The sequence below is a fragment of the Capra hircus genome, chromosome 4 (assembly GCF_001704415.2).
Source record: "Capra hircus breed San Clemente chromosome 4, ASM170441v1, whole genome shotgun sequence".
NCBI classification, from domain to species: Eukaryota; Metazoa; Chordata; class Mammalia; order Artiodactyla; family Bovidae; genus Capra; species Capra hircus.
Window position 1 is genome coordinate 39393858 of NC_030811.1, and position 23612 is coordinate 39417469.

At 40.9% G+C, this 23612-nt stretch overlaps 1 protein-coding gene across 3 annotated transcripts in view; it reads left to right on the forward strand.

Annotated features, from left to right (window-relative positions):
* Positions 1-23612, forward strand: part of SUGCT (succinyl-CoA:glutarate-CoA transferase) — a 777817-nt gene that overhangs the window by 151516 nt on the left and 602689 nt on the right. For all 3 annotated transcript variants that reach the window (XM_005679346.3, XM_013963404.2, XM_018046996.1), the window contains one exon: positions 248-343. In XM_005679346.3, the coding sequence (XP_005679403.1) occupies positions 248-343 (96 nt within the window). The remainder of the gene's footprint in view (positions 1-247; positions 344-23612) is intronic.

The window sequence follows — 23612 nt, forward strand, 5'->3', positions numbered from 1 at the left end:
TGACCATTACTCAGGACTTAGTCTCACGCAGTAATGTAATACTGCTCTGTTTTTCTTTGTGTGATGAAAGTGTGGTTGCCTGCATATTTTCTAACCAAGCAGAACAGTTTTCTCTTTCTGTTTTTTTCCTTTTACAATGACATGAAGTGAAATCAAATGAGAATGTTCCTATTATGACCTTTTATTTATAAATAGAAATAAACAAGCTTCTTCTTCTTTCTTTTCTTTTTTTTTTTTTCCCTGGTAGGTGGCGTGTTTGACCCAGGTAGCTGCTAATTATCTTATTGGCCAAAAGGAAGCAAAAAGGTGGGGCACAGCTCATGGCAGTATTGTTCCTTACCAGGTAAGAAGACAACAATATAGAATCAGACTACTAGAATCTGCAGCTTTGTATGACATGAGTTTAATAAATGATTCCCTCTTTTTTTAAAAAAAAAAACTTTCAGTGTATTCTGTCATATATCTTTGACTCTAACAAGGTTCTGTTGTTCACTTCAAATTCTGTGTTTTGCACATTTCTTCATCAGAAGATTAGTAACAGGACACTTAAATGGATCAAAAGAACTTGCTGAAAGTGAGTGACTTTTGGATTCATATGATGGTTTGCTTTTGTTTTTCACCAAAAAGAGGCACTGATTATAGCCATTTTATAAAGCCTGGTCTGTTCATCATGTCAATTAAAAACCAAATGTTACCTACCCCAGCTGACAGTAATATTCTCACAGGCATGGAGAAAGACAAAAATTTGCGGGTGCCAGATCTTCAGTTTTTGAGCAAAGCAGATGGTTTAGGAACTGCTGTTCTTTATTAAGTGTCTAAACTTGTCCTCAGAAATTCTTGACTTTGGCTAGTGTGAATGAATATGTGAAGAAACCATGATCTTTCAAAAATAAAAACAAAAACTCGTGTTCAGCCTCTGCAACAGAGGACAATGTTGGAAACCAGGGTAATTCATTTCAAATGATGGTTATTCAGGCTGCAGTTTTTGATACATATGGACAAAGTATCTTTGAGTTGCAAGGTTTTCTAGTAAAATTCCAAATCACAGCATATAAGGAGGTGTTCACCATATTCAAGTTTAAGGTGTATAGTCTATTTTTTGCTTATTTTAAAAGTTAGAATGTCTTTAAAAAATGCTTTATATACACCTCAGTATCCCTCCTGGGTGTTTATACTGAGAGCTCTGGTTCTTTGGTGTGCTTCTCAATTATTTCTCTTTGAGGTGAAAAAAAATTTAGATTCCTTGGCTTTTATTATTATAGGTAAGAAATATGGAAGACTCTGTGTGTGTGTGTGTGTGTGTGTGTGTATTTCTGTTCTTGGAAGACAGAACATGTACTTTTGCTTCTTGAATTGTCCCAGTCACATAAAATGGGATACTGTGCTTATTTGATCAGTTGATTGCAGCTTTATAATCTATAAGAAATAAGAGAAGATTGACTAGTCTTTCCTCAGAAGCCCAGAATTAATGTTTCCTCTTGGTGGAGAATGAGTTCAGCACTGTGATTAAGGAATAAATGCAAATATAGCTTGAATGAAACTAGCCTACCAAGATGGATCCTTGATATGCTTGTAGAAACTGGTCTGTTTTCAATTTTTAAAATAGATCTGGGAAATATTTTTATGGGTGAATTACAGGATAATTATGATTCAGTTTTCTGTAATAATTACAGCTTTGCATCTCATTTGTGTTGTCTGAGTTTTGAGCTGAAAGTCTATAATGGAAGATTCTGATGCTCTCAGGAATAGTTTAGGCATCCACTTCATTCCCCTCACTTTTGTGTTGAACCCTGTCTGAGGGATCAGGGACCTCAAATGCATGAAATAGAAATATTTGAAAAGTAATGCTCTTTGATTTGTGTATTATTTTGTATACATGTAGTTCTTAACGCCTTAGGTTGATTATCCACTTGAGCTCTTTCCTCCCTGTTTTTTGTCTGCCACCTTGTTGAAAATGGGGCTTCCTTGGTAGCTCAGTTGGTAAAGAATCTGTCTGCAATGTGGGAGACCTGGGTTTGATCCCTGGGTTGGGAAGATCCCCTGGAGAAGGCAAAGGGTACCCACTCCAGTATTCTGGCCTGGAGGATTCCATGGACTGTATAGTCCATGCGGTCATGAAGAGTAGGACACAACTGAGCAACTTTCACTTTTTGTTGAATATGAGTAGATTAAACAAGGCTTCCCAGGTGGCTCAGTGGTAAAGAATCCACCTGCCAATGCAGGAGATGCAGGTTCAGTCCCTGGGTGGGGAAGATCCTCTGGAGAAGGAGATGGCAACCTTCTCCAATATTGTTACCTGGAAAATTCCATGGACAGAGGAGCCTGGCAGGCTACACTCCATGTGGTCACGAAGAGTCACACAACTTAGTGACTAGACAACAACATAGTTATCAATGGGGCCACTCCTCTTTTGATATATGACTACCATCTACCATGATTGTTGTTGTTGAGTCGCTAAGTTGTGTCAGACTCTTTGTGACCCAATGGACTGCAGCACACCAGGCTTCCTTGTTCTTCACCATCTCCCGGAGCTTGCTCAGACTCATGTGCACTGAATCACTATGCCATCCAACCGTCTTATCCTCTGTCGTTCCCTTCATCTCCTGCCTTCAGTCTTTCCCAGCATCAGGGTCTTTTCTAATGAATCAGCTCTACACGTCAGGTGGCTAAAGTTTTGGAGCTTTAGCTTCAGCATCAGTCCTTCCAATGAACATCCAGGACTGATTTCCTTTAGGACTGACTGGTTTGATCTCCTTTCAGTCCAAGGGACTACCATGATAATCTCTTAATTTAATAGCACATATGAATCCCAAACTGTCTCCCAGGGCTCGTCAATATCCTGGGAGCCTCTGTTTGCATGTTCTCCTCTGTTTTCTGGGCTCATGATCCATACTCATCTCCAATAACTATAATTATCCTCTCTAGTATTATAGAAGATCCATTCACAAGTACGCTAAAAGCATAGGAGATTATACTGAATATTTTGAAGAAAAATGGAGTTCTTTTATAGATGAAAATTATACAATCTCCATTAGGACTTTCACCTCTAATAGAAGTATACTGAGCCATTTCTGTATTCCCGAGAAGACTCCCTCTCCCCCAGTCCATATTACCTGCTGCAGGACTTGAGGGAGCCCACTGAGTTACATGCGTTCTTTCAGCTATGCTGTTGCCTCCACGATCAGTATAAACTGCCCAAGAGACCAACCTGGAGAATGAGACCACAGCCACAATATCCTTCCCTTACAAGACTGCGAGAATGAATTCTGTTGTTCCGTACACATTTGCCTCCATCATTACCAGGACTCTGAGCCTTCCAGGCCATCTGTTATCACCTGGACAATGACTCCCAAATGGCTCTGTTCACCTCTTCCTTTGACCCAGTCATTTCTTCTGTTATCAGTCTTGGTGGTCTAGGATCCACAGAGCAAACCAAAGCAACAGCCTGGCTTCTCATCGCCTCCTGTCACTCTTAATGATCTTTCCCTGTTGATACGCATGGATCCCAGCCACTTATCTCTCTTAAAGGTGAACACGAATCATTTGGAAGTCCTGTTAAGATGGTGATTCTGTTTCTAGGCAATGTTGATATTGCCCATCACAATGATAAGATTGTAGATCTAGACCTTCCTATTTTTGATGACTACACCATCTCATTTATATTCTGCTGGCAAATCCCAGTGCTAATTGGATGTAATAGACCATCTATTCTGTGCCTGTGCTGAAGTGGTGAATATGGCTGGAAAAAACATAAGTACTGGGTTATGTTCTCACTCTCAATTCAAGGCTATCTCTCCATCTTACTTAGAAATCTAGCTATATTCACCTACATATTTATCGTCTCTCTTGGAGGTGACTATTTCACACCTCTCTCTTGAAATTGTCCTCTTCTCTCCTCATCCTTAGCCAAAGACTTTGTCCCATATGACACTAAAAATTGATGCAATCGGAAGAGAACTGCTTCCTTTTTGTTCTCAAGACATCATTGCCTGTTATCACAGTGGATGAACCCCCTTTTCACGTTTTTAGCTCTCTAAAGGCATTGGGAAGCATCTTCCAAAAAAGATGTCCTTTTCGCTATAGGAGACTGGAATGCAAAAGGAGGAAGTCAAGAAACACCTGGGGTAACAGGCAAATTTGGCCTTGGAATACGGAATGAAGCAGGGCAAAGGCTAATAGAGTTTTGCCAAGAGAATGCACTGGTCATAGCAAACACCCTCTTCCAACAACACAATAGAAGACTTTACACATGGACATCACCAGATGGTCAACACCAAAATCAGATTGATTATATTCTTTGCAGCCAAAAATGGAGAAGATCTATACAGTGAGCAAAAACAAGACCGGGAGCTGACTGTGGCTCAGATGATGAACTCCTTATTGCCAAATTCAGACTTAAATTGAAGAAAGTAGGGAAAACCACTAGACCGTTCACGTATGACCTAAATCAAATCGTTATGATTATACAGTGGAAGTGAGAAATAAAGATAGGCAGAGTGCCTGATGAACTGTGGACTGAGGTTCATGACATAGTACAGGAGATAGGGATCAAGACCATTCCCATGGAAAAGAAATGCAAAAAAGCAAAATGCTTGTCTGAGGAGGCCTTACAAATAGCTGTGAAAAGAAGAGCATTCAGTTCAGTTCAGTTCAGTCGCTCAGTCGTGTCTGACTCTTTATGACCCCATGAATCACAGCATGCTAGGCCTCCCTGTCCATCACCAACTCCCAGAGTTCACTCAAGCTAATATCCATCAAGTCGGTGATGCCATCCAGCCATCTCATCCTCTGTCATCCCCTTCTCTTCCTGTCCCCAATCCCTCCCAGCATCAGAGTCTTTTCCAATGAGTCAACTCTTCGCATGAGGTGGCTAAAGTGCTGGACTTAGCAAATGAAGCAACTGACAAACAACTAATCTCAAAAATACACAAGCAACTCCTGCAGCTCAATTCCAGAAAAATAAACAACCCAATCAAAAAATGGGCCAAAGAACTAAATAGACATTTCTCCAAAGAAGACATACGGATGGCTAACAAACACATGAAAAGATGCTCAACATCACTCATTATTAGAGAAATGCAAATCAAAACCACAATGAGGTAACACTTCACACCAGTCAGAATGGCTGCAATCCAAAATTCTGCAAGCAATAAATGCTGGAGAGGGTGTGGAGAAAAGGGAACCCTCCTACACTATTGGTGGGAATGCAAACTAGTACAGCCACTTTGGAGAACAGTGTGGAGATTCCTTAAAAAATTGCAAATAGAACTACCTTATGACCCAGCAATCCCACTGCTGGGCATACACACCAAGGAAACCAGAATTGAGACAGACACATGTACCCCAATGTTCATCGCAGCACTGTTTATAATAGCAAGGACATGGAAACAACCTAGATGTCCATCAACAGATGAATGGATAAGAAAGCTGTGGTACATATACACAATGGAGTATTACTCAGCTGTTAAAAAGAATACATTTGAATCAGTTCTGATGAGATGGATGAAACTGGAGCCGATTATACAGAGTGAAGTAAGTCAGAAAGAAAAACACCAGTACAGTATACTAACGCATATATATGGAATTTAGAAAGATGGCAATGATGACCCTGTATGCAAGACAGCAAAAAAAACACACAGATGTGTATAACGGACTTTTGGACTCAGAGGGAGAGGGAAAGGGTGGGATGATTTGGGAGAATGGCATTGAAACATGTATACTATCATGTAAGAATCGAATCACCAGTCTATGTCCGACGCAGGATACAGCATGCTTGGGGCTGGTGCACGGGGATGACCCAGAGAGATGTTATGGGGAGGGAGGTGGGAGGGGGGGTTCATGTTTGGGAACGCATGTACACCCGTGGTGGATTCATGTCAATGTATGGCAAAATCAATACAGTATTGTAAAATAAAGTTAAAAAATAAATAAATAAAATAAAATAAAATAAAATGGAAAAAAAAATAAAGTGCTGGACTTTCAGCCTCAGCATCATTCCTTCCAAAGAACACCCAGGACTGATCTCCTTTAGGATGCACTGGTTGGATCACCTTGCAGTTCAAGGGACTCTCAAGAGTCTTCTCCAACACCACAGTTCAAAAGCATCCATTCCTCTGCACTCAGCTTTCTTCACAGTCCAACTCTTACATCCATATGTGACCACTGGAAAAACCACAGCCTTAACTAGACAGAACTTTTTTGGCTAAGTAATGTCTCTGCTTTTGAATATGCTATCTAGGTTGGTCATAAATTTCCTTCCAAGAAGTAAGTGTCTTTCAATTTCATGGCTGCAGTCACCATCTGCAGTGATTTTGGAGCTCAAAAAATAAAGTCTGACACTGTTTCCACTGTTTCCCCATCTATTTCCCATGAAGTGGTGGGACCGGATGCCATGATCTTAGTTTTCTGAATGTTAAGCTTTAAGCCAACTTCTTCACTCTCCTCTTTCACTTTCATCAAGAGTCTTTTTAGTTCCTCTTCACTTTCTGCCATAAGGGTGGTGTCATCTGCATATCTGAGGTTATTGATATTTCTCCCGGCATCTTGATTCCAGCTTGTGCTTCTTTCAGCCCAGCGTTTCTCATGATGTACTCTGCATAGAAGTTAAATAAGCAGGGTGACAATATACAGCCTTCTCATACTCCTTTTCCTATTTGGAACCAGTCTGTTGTTCCATGTCCAGTTCTAACTGTTGCTTCCTGATCGGCATATAGGTTTCTCAAGAGGCAGGTCAGGTGGTCTGGTATTCCCATCTCTTGAAGAATTTTCCACAGTTTATTGTGATCCACACAGTCAAAGGCTTTGGCATACTCAATAAGGCAGAAATAGATGTTTTTCTGGAACTCTCGTGCTTTTTCGATGATCCAGCGGATGTTGGCAATTTGATCTCTGGTTCCTCTGCCTTTTCTAAAACCAGCTTGAACATCTGGAAGTTCATGGTTCACGTATTGCTAAAGCCTGGCGTAGAGAATTTTGAGCGTTCCTTTACTAGCATGAGAGATGAATGCAATTGTGCGGTAGTTTGAGCATTCTTTGGCATTGGAATGAAAACTGACCTTTTCTAGTCCTGTGGCCAAGGCTGAGTTTTCCAAATTTGCTGGCATGTTGAGTGCAGCACTTTAACAGCATCATCTTTCAGGATTTGAAATAGCTCAACTGGCATTCCATCACCTCCACCAGCTTTGTTTGTAGTGATGCTTTCTAAGGCTCACTTGACTTCACATTCCAGGATGTCTGGCTCTAGGTGAGTGATCACACCATCGTGATTATCTGGGTCGTGAAGATCTTTTTTATACAGTTCTCCTGTGTATTCTTGCCATCTCTTCTTAATATCTTCTGCTTCTGTTAGGTCCATACCATTTCTGTCCTTTATCGAGCCCATCTTTGCATGAAATATTCCTTTGGTATCTCTAATTTTCTTGTAGAGATCTCTAGTCTTTCCCATTCTGTTGTTTTCCTCTGTTTCTTTGCGTTGATCGCTGAGGAAGGCTTTCTTATCTCTTCTTGCTATTCTTTGGAACTCTGCATTCAGATGCTTATATCTTTTCTTTTCTCCTTTGCTCTTCACTTTTCTTCTTTTCACAGCTATTTGTAAGGCCTCCTTAGACAACCATTTTGTCTTTTTTCATTTCTTTTCCATGGGGATGGTCTTGATCCCTGTCTCCTGTACAATGTCAGGAACCTCAGTCCATAGTTCATCAGGCACTCTATCTATCAGATCTAGTCCCTTAAATCTATCTCACTTTCAGTGTATAATCATAAGGGAGTTGATTTAGGTCATACCTGAATGGTCTAGTGGTTTTCCCTAGTTTCTTCAATTTAAGTCTGAGTTTGGCAATAAGGAGTTTATGATCTGAGCTCCCGGTCTTGTTTTTGCTCACCGTATAGAGCTTCTCCATCTTTGGCTGCAAAGAATATAATCAATCTGATTTTGGTGTTGACCATCTTGTGAAGTCCATGTGTAGAGTCTTCTATTGCATTGTTGGAAGAGGGTGTTTGCTATGGGTGTGTTCTCTTGGCAAAACTCTATTAGCTTTTGCCCTGCTTCATTCCGTATTCCAAGGCCAAATTTGCCTGTTACCCCAGATGTTTCTTGACTTCCTACTTTTGCATTCCAGTCCCCTGTAATAAAAAGGACATCCTCTTTGGGTGTTAGTTCTAAAAGGTCTTGTAGGTCTTCCTAGAACCATTCAACTTCAGCTTCTTCAGCAATACTGGTTGAGGAATAGGCTTGGATTGCTGTGATATTGAATGGTTTGTCTTGGAAATGAACAGAGATCATTCTGTTGTTTTTGAGATTGCATCCAAGTACTGGGCTTCCCTGATGACTCAGAGGTTAAAGCATCTGCCTGGAATGCAGGAGACTGGGGTTCGATCCCTGGGTTGGGAATATCCCCTAGAGAAGGAAATGGCAACCCACACCAGTACTCTTGCCTGGAGCATCCCATGGAGGGAGAAGCCTGGTAGGCTACAGTCCATGGGGTCGCAAAGAGTCGGACACGACTGAGCGACTTCACTTTCACTTTCTTTCACTGCATTTTGGACTCTTTCGTTGCATTATGGCTACTCCATTTATTCTAAGGGATTCCTGCCCACAGTATATAATGGTCATCTGAGTTAAATTCACCCATTCCAGCACATTTTAGTTCGCTGATTCCTAGAATATCGACGTTCATTCTTGCCATCTCCTGTTTGACCACTTCCAGTTTGCCTTGATTCATGGACCTAACATTCCAGGTTCCTATGCAATATTGCTCTTTACAATATTGGACCTTGCTTCTATCACCAGTCACATCCACAACTGGGTATTGTTTTTGCTTTGGCTCTATCCCTTAATTCTTTCTGGAGTTATTTCTCCACTGATCTCCAGTAGTATATTGGGCACCTACTGATCTGGGGAGTTCCTCTTTCAGTATCCTATCATTTTGCCTTTTCATACTGTTCATGGGGTTCTCAAGGCATACTGAAGTGGTTTGCCATTCCCTTCTCCAGTGGACCACATTCTCTCAGGCCTCTTCACCATGACTCACCCGTCTTGGGTGGCCCCACAGGGAATGACTTAGTTTCATTGAGTTAGAGCAGGCTGTGGTCCATGTGGTTAGATTGACTAGTTTTCTGTGATTATGGTTTCAGTGTGTCTGCCATCTGATGCCCTCTCGCAACACTTACCATCTTACTTGGGTTTCTCTTACCTTGGACGTGGCATATCTCTTCACGGCCGCTCTAGCAAAGCACAGCTGCTGCTCCTTACCTTGGATGAAGGGTATCTCCTCACCGCCGCCCCTCTTGACCTTGAACGTGGAGTAGATCCTCTAAGCGAAAAGCAAAGGAGAAAAGGAAAGATATAAGCATCTGAATGCAGAGTTCCAAAGAATAGCAAGAAGAGATAAGAAAGCCTTCCTCAGCAATCAATGCAAAGAAACAGAGGAAAACAACAGAATGGGTAAGACTAGAGATCTCTTCAAGAAAATTAGAGATACCAAGGGAACATTTCATGCAAAGATGGGCTCGATAAAGGACAGAAATGGTATGGACCTAACAGAAGCAGAAGATATTAAGAAGAGATGGCAAGAATACACAGAAGAACTGTATAAAAAAAGATCTTCATGACCCAGATAATCACGATGGTGTGATCACTCACCTAGAGCCAGACATCCTGGAATGTGAAGTCAAGTGAGCCTTAGAAAGCATCACTACAAACAAAGCTGGTAGAGGTGATGGAATGCCGGTTGAGCTATTTCAAATCCTGAAAGATGATGCTGTGAAAGTGCTGCACTCAATATGCCAGCAAATTTGGAAAACTCAGCCTTGGCCACAGGACTGGAAAAGGTCAGTTTTCATTCCAATCCCAAGAAAGGCAATGCCAAAGAATGCTCAAACTACCGCGCAATTGCATTCATCTCTCATGCTAGTAAAGGAACGCTCAAAATTCTCTATGCCAGGCTTTAGCAATACGTGAACCATGAACTTCCAGATGTTCAAGCTGGTTTTAGAAAAGGCAGAGGAACCAGAGATCAAATTGCCAACATCCGCTGGATCATCGAAAAAGCAAGAGAGTTCCAGAAAAACATCTATTTCTGCCTTATTGAGTATGCCAAAGCCTTTGACTGTGTGGATCACAATAAACTGTGGAAAATTCTTCAAGAGATGGGAATACCAGACCACCTGACCTGCTTCTTGAGAAACCTATATGCAGATCAGGAAGCAACAGTTAGAACTGGACATGGAACAACAGACTGGTTCCAAATAGGAAAAGGAGTATGAGAAGGCTGTATATTGTCACCCTGCTTATTTAACTTCTATGCAGAGTACATCATGAGAAACGCTGGGCTGAAAGAAGCACAAGCTGGAATCAAGATGCCGGGAGAAATATCAATAACCTCAGATATGCAGATGACACCACCCTTATGGCAGAAAGTGAAGAGGAACTAAAAAGCCTCTTGATGAAAGTGAAAGAGAAGAGTGAAAAAGTTGGCTTAAAGCTCAACATTCAGAAAACTAAGATCATTGCATCTGGTCCCATCACTTCATGGGAAATAGATGGGGAAACAGTGGAAACAGTGTCAGACTTTATTTTTTGGGCTCCAAAATCACTGCAGATTGTGATTGCAGCCAGGAATTTAAGAGACACTTACTTCTTGGAAGGAAATTTATGACCAACCTAGATAGCATGTTAAAAAGCGGAGGCATTACTTAGCCAACAAATTTCTGTCTAGTTAAGGCTATAGTTTTTCTAGTGGTCATGTATGGATGTGAGAGTTGGACTGTGAAGAAAGCTGAGCACCAAAGAATTGATGCTTTTGAACTGCTGTGTTGGAGAAGACTCTTGAGAGTCCGTTGGACTGCAAGGAGATCCAATAAGTCCATTCTAAAGGAGATCAGTCCTGGGTATTCATTGGAAGGACTGATGCTAAAGCTGAAACTTCAATTCTTTGGCTACCGCAAGTGAAGAATTGAGTCATTGGAAAAGACCCTGATGTTGGGAGGGATTGGGGGCAGGAGGAAAAGGGGACAACAGACGATGAGATGGCTGGATGGCATCACTGACTTGATGGCAAAGAGTTTGCGTAAACTCTGGGAGTTGGTGATGGACAGGGAGGCCTGGGGTGCTGTGATTCATGGCATCACAAAGAGTCAGACACGACTGAGCGACTGAACCGTACTGAACTGAAAGGCATTGCTTGTGCTTTTGAAATCTTCCGTCCCCTATGTTATCCATCAGTTTCCATCTTTTACCTTAAAAAAAACCTAGCCTTGGACAGCGCCTTCACCTAAACCTTAATCCTGAACTCCAGGGCATGTCTTACTTCATTTACTGTCCTATTTCTTCATTCTCTTAATTATATTACACAACTCTTCCACAGTGGTGGGTGGTGTCCACTGGAAGGAAGCACTGCGCCTTGTGTTGCGTAGTGCTATTTGTGCCTCACAGGTAAAGCGATCTTACAGCACCCTGAAACCTCAGGAGTCTGGGTGCTGTGGACTAGCTAGCCAACTTTCTGGATGGTTCATTCATAAGAATAGTCTTATGCTTTATCCTGAATGTATCAAGTGTAGGGCCTTCAAATTTTCCTTTAAATGGCTTGTTAATTCACATGGTGATTTCTTTTAAATATAGCCCCCAAGACTTCCAATTCATGAGAGTGAAGAAAACAGTTATTCAGATAGTTAAATAAAATCATGTCTCCCTTTCTTCTGTATGAGCTCACTCACCCAAGGAGCAGATCAAGAAGCAGTGCTGTGTTATTTCTGGTAGGGACATTATACTGTATATTTAATTTGGCATAAGCAGAAACTTAGGCAGTAAATTCCAAGTTTGAAGAGATGCAGCACTTTACTTTCATTCCTTAGAAAGACGTCAAAATGATGTTAAATCGTAGCAGATTAGGTAACCTTGGGAATCTTTTTTTTTTAACCCATGTTTAAGAGTTTTTAAAAAGCCAAAATGTGAATGACACACATTTGTTTCTTCTTGTATGAATTGTTTTTGTACCACAGTTGCACTAAAACATTCATTCACTGAAGTTTGAAAGTACAATTGAAGCAAGCATATGATTGTAATGTATATCTTATTAAATTAATAGATTGATAATGACAGTAATAATAATCATGCTGGCTTTCACTGAACACATACCATGTAACTGGGATATATATATGTATTTTTTTCTTTCTCATTTTACATGGATGAAATGGACATTTAGAGAGATAATGCTGTAGCTGGGAAAGTCAAAGGGCCTGGGTTGGAACTATGCTTTTCAGTTTTCAAAACTTGTTTCCTTTCTCACTGTAATCAAACTGTGGTTCTTTTGATGCTCCTCACAGTGTGGCTACCTGTCTTAGGTTCTTCTGCAAATAGAATTCTTCTGAGCTGTTTCTCTTTGACAAGGTGCATGTGAGCATGCTCAGTCATGTCTGACTCTTTGTGACCCCATGGACTATAGCCCACCAGGCTCCTCTGTCCATGGAATTCTCCAGGCAAGAATACTGGAGTGGGTTGTCATTTCCTTCCCTAGGGGATCTTCCCGACTGACCCAGGGGTTGAACCCACATCTCAGGTTCAGCCTCAGTCGCAGGCGGATTCTTTACCACTTCAGCCATCTGTGAAGCCCCTCTTTGACAAACACCCTGTTTATTATAAGTTTAGAGGGTCTCACACCTAATTAGTGATCTGGCTATAGAAGGATATTTGAATTCTGGGCCATGTGCCTCTGAGCTATGTGCCAGTTGTAGGCTGGGCATCTCTGAGCTATGTGCCAGTTGTAGGCTGGGCATCTCTGAGCTATGTGCCGGTTGTAGGCTCCCATCTACTGAGTTTTCATTCATACTTTCAAATGACTCCTGATAAATAAACCATAGTTTCTTGAGCCCCCTATGGAATAGATGCTGTTTTATTAATAGTTCAGAAAGCCTTCCAAATAAGGAAGAACCAGGCACTTGATTTCAAAGAACTCAGAGGCAATATAGCAAGTGCAGCTGAGAGGATTTGAGCTTTGGAGTCAGACAGACATGGGCTCCTCACTTGCCTTTGCCGCTTAATGGCTGTGAAATCTTGGACAAGTCTTTTCTATCCCTGGTGTTAGGTGCTCCTATGCAAAAAATGGTGATGGTGATAGTTGGTTCCATTTTCATTGATGCATTTAAATGAGATATACTGCATGCTCAGAGTTTCGTGTAGTACTTGACTCTAATAAGTGTTTGATGAAAGGTGGTCTGTTACTATTTCTGTCAGTGAAATGATAATTATACCTTTTAAAAACAGTTTCTAGGAAACTGTGAAATAGTTCCCTATGAATATGACCCATGACAGCTTAGGGGCAGAGTAAATAAACATACATAGCTTATTTTCTTTCTTAATTCAATTTCCGCTTTAATTTCTTCTTCTTTTTCTTTTCTTTTGAAAATAAAAAGGAGGACGATGTTCTGTGGTACTTTTCTGTTTAAAAAAAACCTATCCTCAGACCTTTTTTAGAAATTGTGGTATTGAGCCATTGCCCAAATGTAGCATTATTGAAAGAAAGGCAGTTTGAAGAGAATCATATATCGCACCACCACTCATGTCGAAGGGAATAGGGCTTCTAGTTTACTAAAGTGTTTAGTTAATTAAGATTTACTATAAATTCATACTTAATGATGGAGAAGGCAGTGGCAAGCCATTTCCAGTACTCTTGCCTAGAAAATCCCATGGACGGAGGAGCCTCGTAGGCTGCAGTCCATGGGGTCACTAAGAGTAGGACACGACTGAGCGACTTCACTTTCACTTTTCACTTTCATGCGTTGGAGAAGGAAATGGCAACCCACTCCAGTGTTCTTGCCTGGAGAATCCCAGGGACGGGGGAGCCTGGTGAACTGTCGTCTATGGGGTCTCACAGAGTCGGACATGACTGAAGCAATTTAGCAGCAGCAGCAGCATACTTTATGAAATTAAACATGACAAAAATGATTTTCAAAAGTAATCTCTGAGGAGCCCACAAGGGAGCCTATTTCTATAAAAGATACATACCTACCTCTTTGAGAACCAAAAATTGTGGAGATTTCTCCTTCTGTTTTAAAAAGTGAGAGAATGACAGAATTTTCTGAACATTTGTTTCATGTAACCTTAAGATTACAGTGAACTTTGATAATCTCTACCCAGTAAAAAATGCCTGAAGATTTTTTATTGGGAACAAAGGTGCAAGTGATAGCAAATAGGTTATGTTTCAGAGGTTTCTGCAAACTTTTGCAACTTAGCACTGACAAGTTAGAATATTCAAACTTTTTTTTTTTAATTTAAGGCATGAATTGTCTGAATTTCCCCTATCCCTTTTGTTCTAAAGTTTTTCTCCAGGCAGCTTTTGATTATTTGCTTTAAAGTTTATTTTTGTCTTAATCCGTATGAATCTGAGATTCTTCTTAAAACAGAACAAAATCATTTATTTGAAGATCTTGGTTACTTTGAAACCACTTGGCTAGGATTCTGCCACAGTCTTAAGAGCATAAGTAACTGGGCAGTCCAACAGGCAGATAAAATTAGGGCAGACATTTCAGCTACTGGCAAGATGGCTGCCACCCTTTCAGCTTCTCCTTAGAAAATCTTCAGCTTTCTCTTAGAATAAAATACCTAAATTTAAAAGATTAATAAATTAGGTTATATGATGTTTAAGGAGAGCATGTTGTACAAATAATAAACATATATTTGACTGTTCAAAAACTATTGTCATTTTAAAAAATCAGTATTGCCTGTAACTGATAAATATGGCTCTTTAATACATTTCACTAAGAGGTAAAATATAAAGTTGGACCATAAAGAAGGCTGAGCACTGAAGAGTTAATGCTTTTGAATTGTGGTGCTGGAGAAGACTCTTGAGAGTCCCTTGGATTGCAAGAAGATCAAACCAGTCAATCCTAAAGGAAATCAACCCTGAATATTCATTGGAAGGACTGATGCTGAAGCTGAAGCTCTGATACTTTGGCTACCTGATGTGGAGAGCTGACTCATTGGAAAAGACCCTGATGTTGGGAAAGATTGAAGACAAAAGAAGAAGAGGGCAGCAGAGGATGAGATGGTGAGATAGCATTACTGACTCAATGGACATGAATTTGAGCAAACCACAGAAGACAGTGGAGTACAGAGGAACCTGGCATGCTGCAGTCCATGCGGTCACAAAGAGTAGGACACAACTTAATGACTGAACAACAACAATAAAAGTAAAAAGAGGCACAAGGAAAGGCATTGATTCACAAGGAATAAATCTGAAATTCATTTAGGATCTTACCAGTTTCTCTTGCATTCTCAATATTCTTCTCACTATATGTGCAAATTGATGGGACTATATGTTGTCTTATGCTTATCAAATTTGGCTAAAATGATTCTAAATAATCAAATGCCACTTTGAATATTCAGCTAAGTAATAATATTATTGACTAAATAATATTGTATTATAATAATCAGTGTCATTACCATCAGTAACATTTATTAAATGATTGCTGTGTCTGTTAAGTATCAGTACTTTATATATATCAATTCTATCCTCACAGCAGCACTGTGGATTAAATATAGCTACCATCCTCACTGTCAGATGAGGAAACTGAGGCTTGAGAGGTTAGGTAACTTGCCTGAGGTCACATGTAAGTGTGTAGCTGGGATTCAAACCAAGGTAGGTGGTTTAGTCACTAAGTCGTGTCTGACTTTTGTGACCCTATGGACTATAGCCTGCCAGGCCCCTCTGTCCATGGGATTCTCCAGGCAAGCACTCTGGAGTGGGTTGCCATTTCCTTCTCTAGCTGATATATAGGCAGATGATGTGATGCTACTTACTTCAACTTGAGATGGCCTTAGCTATTGTGAGGCTTATAGTTTCTGGTTTCCAAGTGGTATTTCTGTGAGTTTTGGAGGCTTTGGCAGGAATTGGGGTGGGAAGAAGTGAACATGGGGAGGAGAGAAGGAGCATGGGGTAGGGCAGAAGCCAGATAGGCAGATATGCAAGTGCTCCAACCCCATTTCAATCAGAGCAGCTCCACTTTTTGTTTATTTGGAAAACAGGGTCCATCACTTAACAATGATTATTTGTTATAGAACAAGCGACCTGTACTGAAGGTCCCACAGGACCAAAAAGTGTGTTTTTTACACATCTCTGTGTGTGTTTCCTTCTTGTTGGTGGTTTTTAGAATCAGTAAAGGGTCTAATCCAACTGAGATGGAGGTTTTGGCAGGAGTTTGTATGAGGCCTCGCAGAGCCCCTCTGTGGAGGAGCACACACGTTACCTCCCAGTTGAGAGTCTAGCCCGGTATCTCTGTGCAGAGGCCTAGGCTCTTTGCTTTCAAGTTGTGGTGCTGGAGAAGACTCTTGAGATCCCCTTAGACAGTAAGGAGATCAAACCAGTCAGTCCTAAAGGAAATCAACCCTGAATTTTCATTGGAAGGACTGATGCTGAAGCTCCAATAATTTGGCCACCTGATGTGAACAGCTAACTCATTGGAAAAGAGCCTGGTGCTGGGATAGATTGAGGGCAAGAGGAGAAGGGGATGACAGAGGATGAGATGGTTAGATAGCATCACTGACTCAATGGACATGAGTTTGAGCAAACTCCAGGAGACAGTGAAGGACAGAGAAGCCTGGTGGGCTGCAGTCCGTGGGGTCACAAGGAGTCGGACACGACTTAGTGACTGAAAAGCAAGGCTCTTTGGCTCAGGTTAATCATGTGAGACTGGATTCCAGAAACAGTTGGACCTGGGGATGTCCAGGGCAAATGCTGTTGAAATCCTGAGTAGGTGTGCTTAGCACTGATACAATATCCTGATGGCTCCCTGCTCAGGTGCAGTTTACCTGGGGGGAAAGAACTGTGTTCTGATGTGGTACAAATTACTCTTATAATACAACTCAGTATTGGGCTCAAAAGGATACAGAGAAAGAAAAGCTATATGATGTTAAGTTCTGAAGTTAACGTATGTATGTTGGAGACTCGAGCACATCGTGTCCATATATATAAATGTGGCTGTGAAGTATGGTCTCTCCCCTCCTAGTTCTGTTTCTGGCATTTAGGGGAAGGGGTTTTGCTGCAGGGAATGTGCTCAGACAGAGGAGTTGCTATGTGTGCAAGCTGAGTGGGGCTCAGTTCAGTTCAGTTCAGTTCAGTCACTTAGTTGTGTCCGACTCTTTGCGACCCCATGAATCGCAGCACGCCAGGCCTCCCTGTCCATCACCAACTCCCGGAATTTACGCAAACTCCTGTCCATCGAGTCAGTGATGCCATCCAGCCATCTCATTGTCTGTCGTCCCCTTCTCCTCCTGCCCCCAATCCCTCCCAGCATCAGAGTCTTTTCCAATGAATCAACTCTTCACATGAGGTGGCCAAAGTATTGGACTTTCAGCTTTAGCATCAGTCCTTCCAATGAACACCCAGGACTGATATCCTTCAGAATGGACTGGTTGGATCTCCTTGCAGTCCAAGGGACTCTCAAGAGTCTTCTCCAACACCACAGTTCAAAAGCATCAATTCTTCGGCACTCAGCTTTCTTCACAGTCCAACTCTCACATCCATACATGACCACTGGAAAAATCATAGCCTTGACTAGATGGACCTTTGTTGGCAAAGTAATGTCTCTGCTTTTCAATACACTATCTAGGTTGGTCATAACTTTCCTTCCAAGGAGTAAGTGTCTTTTAATTTCATGGCTGCAGTCACCATCTGCACTGATTTTGGAGTCCAAAAAATAAAGTCTGCCACTGTTTCCACTGTTTCCCCATCTATTTCCCATGAAGTGATGGGACCAGATGCCATGATCTTAGGTTTTTCAAAAATCATGTTAATAATTCATTTGACCTAATTTTATTTTATTATTATTAAAAATTTTTTTTTATCGGGGTATAGTTGATTCATGTTGTGTTAGTTTTAGGTATACAGTAAAGTAGATCAGTTATACATACACACATATCCACCCTTTTTTAGATTACTTTCCCATATCAGCCTTTACAGAGCGCTGAGTAAAATCCCCTGTGCTATATACAGCAGGTCCTTATCGGTTTTCTTTTTGATACATGCTCATGCTCAGTCACTTCAGTTGTGTCTGACTCTTTGCGACCCTGTGCACTGCAGCATGCCAGGCTCCTCTACCCATGAGATTCTCCAGGTGAGAATACTGGAGTGGGTTGCCATGCCCTCCTCCAGGGGATCTTCCCGACCCAGGGATTGAACCTGAATCTCCTATGTCTCCTGCTCCGTAGGTGGATTCTTTATCCATTGATTCATTTGGGAAGTCCACTTTATACATATCAGCGTATATATGTCAATCCTAGTCTTCATTCTCCTAATTTTAACTGGGAAATTATTTTCAGGTGTGTCTTGCCTCTTCTCTTTCTTGAGTGTGAAAGCAGGTGTGAAATGCCAGGTCTTTGTCACTTCATGGAGCAGTGGCATCAGAATTACATGGAAGCTTGTTAGAAATGTTAGATTCCTGTTTATTCTACTGAACTAGAATCTGAGCCTTAACAAGATCTCCAGGTGATGTATTTTCATGTTAGATTTTAAGAAGTCAGCTCTCAAGTGTATGAGAAATTCTTTTGGTCATTGCACTATGAGTCCACTAGATGTCATTCTTGTAACCTGGTAATAGGAAGGCCACCCCCCCTCCGCCCCCGCCCCCGGCCCCAACAACACCGGCCCCGCAAAGTGGGAACTTGGAAGAATCTGTGAATATGAACATGTTATTAGGTGATTTCCTCCCCATCCATAGAGCTACTGATACACATGTTGATTATGTAAGGTAAAACTACTCTTCTTGGTGGTTCACAGTCCTGGAGAGAGAGTCCTAGGAATGATTTTCATTTTGTGGAGTTAGTACTTGTGCCTTCCATTTTCCCCTCCTTTAAGCCTCCTGTTGCTTGGGTGAGCTCTGTCATTATATAACCTTAGCATAGCCTATGCTGCCAGTTTCTCTGACTGACTGGTTCACTTAGAGAACAGCATCTTGGCCTGCTCAAAACAGTGACACAGACTAAATGGACAGGTTTGATCTCTGTAGAAATGATTGAGAGAAGAAAGAAAGCAAGGCTGTATTCTGAAATTATCATCCCCCTCTGTGTGATTGTTGGAGGAAGGGCAGACCTTTCTGAATTCTTGGGGATATCTCAGAGGTGGTTTTACAAAGAAATCTACTTCTGCTTAGAAAGAAGTGTCCCAAGTGTAATCTTGAAGGGTGTTAGTTAGTTTCAGTCATGAAAATGAATATAAAGGCCATTTACAGGTATAGTAAGATCCAGAGGGAGATGCTGTACTTTCAGAGACATATGAGGCCCCTAGGACAGGTCCTGTTAACAGCTGGTTAGGTCTGAATATTAGGAATGAGGGGTGAAAGGGCTAAGGACTATGCTTTAGAGGATCCATTTTTCTGCTGGATGCCCAGTTTGAGAAAAGTTACTTCTTGAAATAAATCAACCCTTGCAAAATTCTTCTCCCTTTGAGTCTGATGTGTGTGTGTGTGTTTTATCTGTTTCAGTTAACAAGGGTAGCAGACAAGTAGTAGAGTAGCAGGTGTGTGTATGTGTGTGTGTGTGTGTTTGTGTGGACTTGGGTGTGTTTTGTGTTTTTGTGTGTACTTCCTCTTCTTGGTGTGTGGGGAGGCATTTGTAATCTATAATATCAGTAAATGAGTAAAAAAAAATGTTTAATTTGATTTCAGCCTAGCAAACATTGATGTGAAAACAACATGGTTTTAGCTTAAATATAACTTCCTTTTGTTCAAAATAATTAAGGTGGCCATAGTATTTACTTTGACTCTTTAGAGTCCTTTTGCAATGTCTTATTATTACGTGATTCCTGATGACCTGGTGCAGAATTAACTTTTTAAAGAATGTTACCAAGAATCAGTTTCATTTTTAAAAATGATATCTAAATTATGGAAAATAAGCCTAAAAGGCTCATTTTCCATCCCTAGCCAGCGTCTAAATTTCTACTTCTGCAGTTGATAGGATTTTACACCACCATCCCCATCACTGTTAAATTTCCTTTTTAGCTGTTGCTGCTAAAGTTGCAGATGCTACCAGAGATAGCAGCATGTTTTTGATATATTATTTAAAAGCATGGACCTTGGATTCAGACAGACCTTGGGCAAATTGCTTCATTTCACCAAGCCTCAGTTTCTTCATTTGTAATCTTAGCTGCCTCATGGGTGGTGGTAATGATTTAAGCAGACAGCATAGATAAAGTATGTAGCCTAGAATCAGACATGCTGTGTGTTCAGCAGAACATATACCGTAGGTGTATATTATCCCAGTTATTATTCCTACTCCTCTAGCTCTTGTCCTCATCTTTCAGTTATTAAAATACAGTCCACCAACCGTGGCAGGAGCCCTGTTCCTACACTTTTCCTCCACCAGAGGACAGCTCCAAGTCAAGGAGCTGTCATTTCCCTCTACCTGGCGAGTGTGTGTGTGTGTTTGTGTGTGTGTGTAGATGGGTGGCCAGTGAGCAAATCAGTTCAATGCCCAGTGGTAGGGAGACTATTGATCCTTGATCCTAGCATTGCAATAAGGAGAGAAGTTCTCTTTACAACCCACACTGAAATCCTCAGGGAAAATTCCCCTCAGTGTCATACAGTGGTGGTCAAGTTCAGCAGAATGGAGACTAGTTAGCACGGTTAGTGTGTTTGGTACAGCCATATCCAAAGGCTGGCCCAGGGTCCTATTCACCTATTCTCAAGAGAAACAAACTTGGAGATGCAAAACTGAAATCTGAAATGAATTTTTGCAATATAAGTTCTGGACCGCCTGCTCTTTACAATCTTTACTGCTTTGGAATGACCTTTTTGATTCGGAGAGGACCTCTAGGCTTTGAATAGCTGTAACTTCTATCTCAGGGGTCCCTGGAACATCACCTAGTTAGCAGCAGCATCAGAAAGCTTCTGTGAAGTTTGAAGAGATCTTTTATCCTGAAAGCACCCTTGTAGAAATCTTTGCAATTCCAATATAAGTAACTTTATGGTTTGACATGACAATATTCTGTTGATGAAGAACAATGGGGATTTTGGTGTAATAGCAATTGTATTAGTGTGCTGCCTCAAATAGAAGAGGATATAACATATTAAGCAATGAAGATTTTTTTTTTTTGCTAGACTATTGGAGTCTGCATTGGAATTATTTTTTGTTTTTACACAGTTTATATATATATATATGTATATATATATATGTATATATTTGATAATTGTTTGAAAGCCTCTCCAAAAAAAACCTTAAAAGGGGTATGGATTGTTCTTTTTTCCTTACCATGTAATTCTTGTTTCCATTGTAAGGAGTCAAATCAGTAAGGTCAGTCCCAGTTCAAAGAAGCTGGCAGAGGGGAGGGTGGTTAGGGAACAAAACTTATAATGGTGTTACTGTGTAGATTGCCAAATAATCTGAGGTTTGTTCAGCAAATATAATGGTGCATTGAGGTGTTGTGTTAATGTGGGGGGCCAGAAAATGAGCTCTGTGTGTAGTGAATCTGTTAAGCGGCAGTTTACGGTTTAACCGAAAAATTGGGAGAAAGTTGATAAGTGCCGAGGAAGCATGAGACCCAGTCTGACACAGACTGGGAGGGTGACTGTGGTGGTGAGTGGAAGGAGGAGGAAACTGAGAAGGGGATTCTGTGGAGTACTGGGTGAAGGTGTGGATGGCAAAATTCTCCATCTGTATACACAGAAAATTGACAGTCTTTATAAAAAAGCAAAGCCCCAAGTATTTAAATGCATGTAAACTCTAGGGCTTTGCAGGTGGCACTAGTGGTAAAGAACCCACCTGCCCCTGAGTTAGAAAGATCCCGCGGAGGAGGGCACGGCAACCCACTTCAGTAGTTTGTCTGTAGAATCCGATGGACAGAGGAGCCTGGCAGGTTACAGTCCATAGGGTCGTGAAGAGTTGGACATGACTGAAGCAACTTTGCATGCATGCAAGGATCCCAATTCCTTTTTCTTTTCATAGGCTTAATAGAAAGATAAAATGTAGACGCTAGTGAAAACTGGTACCACAACGTTAGGAAGCTTCCCTGGTAGCTCAGACGGTAAAGAATCTCCCTGCCACATGGGAGACCTGGATTCGATCCCTGGGTTGGGAAGATCCCCTGGAGGAGGGCATGGCAACTCACTCCAGTATTCTTGCCTGGAGAATCCCATGAACTGAGGAGCCTGGTGGGCTACAGTCTATAAGGTCGCAAAGAGTCAGACATGACTGAGCGACTGCGCACACACAGAGAAATCTTAAGGATGGATGAGCTGTTGAGATTATAACATTTTACATATAAAAATGATGAAAACAGAATGAATATAATAAAAACAGTAAATGAAAATGTATAAACAGATTCTGGACAAATAAATTCTCCGTGGATGAGAAATTCATGCTCACTAATAAGAATAAATTTAGGGACACTACGGACTAGTGGCTCTGAAGTTTTGTTTTTTTTTTTTTCTTTCTTTCTTTTGGCTCATACTTACTTTGAGAGGCTGATGAAAGCTTGGAATCCTTTCTTAGAAAAGTCCATGTACCCATATACATGCATAATTTTGCCTATAATTTTGGTAGCTTCTCAGACCTCTTGAGATTCATCCCTGTTTTCCCACTGAAGACCAGCTGAATAGGGTTAGGCTATTGAAATTCTATCGATAACACAAGAAAACTAGACCAAATAGTAATTAGGAGGGAAATCACACCCTGAGGCTGGAAGATCTGACACAAATGTCTGCTTCATAGGGTTTGAAGTTTTTAGAATTAAGGACAGAATGGACTTATGCTGAATTTGGCCTAGGGTTAGACAGGGATTGGTGCAGGAAGTTATCTGTGACTATTGTAATAATGCTCACAACTCAATTACACTCAATCTTCTAAAGGGGAGTGAAAGAAACAAAATTCCATCACATTGTTACTCAGTTTTAGAAAGTGGAACTCTGATCAGATCAAAGTGTGCATGAAGTTAAAATTGAAAGTAATATTTTAAAAAGTTTGTAATTTGTAGGAAACCTGGAAATGCTTTAAACACGTTCATGTAAGGGCAGGAAAATATGTCACATAACAGAGATTAGGAATTCCTATAAAAACTTTTGCATCCATCTCATAAAGTAAAAGAAGCAAATATAAGGGGAAAAAGTAGGCAAAAGATTATTCAAGTGAGAACAGGGAAAGCCTCAAAGTGTGACAGGTCAGGTGTAAATAAGAAGTCAGTCAGACTATAAAGGAATTCAAGAAACAGCACAAAAGGACTGCAATCCAGAAATAAAAGCTTTTTTTATACATGAAAGGCAGAATGTCACTTGGAAACTCAATGGGACTGCTTGATGATCAGGGTGCAAAAGATGTGCTCACAAGGAAGAAAGGAGATCTAGAGGCTCAATGAACTCTTTGCTTTGCTCTTTGTTGAAACATAGAAATTTCCTCTGTCATCATGTCTTTTGAAGCAAAGAGGTGAGAGATGTAGTATTAGATCAAATAGTGGTCGGGGAACATGATGTTCTACTTGATTGACATGCTGGATATAAGTAAATTGCTGAAACATGCTGGATATAAGTAAACTGCTGAAACATTCTGTCATCCATTAGAAGAGTCTAAAGAAACTCAAGGGAATAAATTGACCAAAATGCAAAACAACTCACTGCACCTACTCTTAGTGTGAATG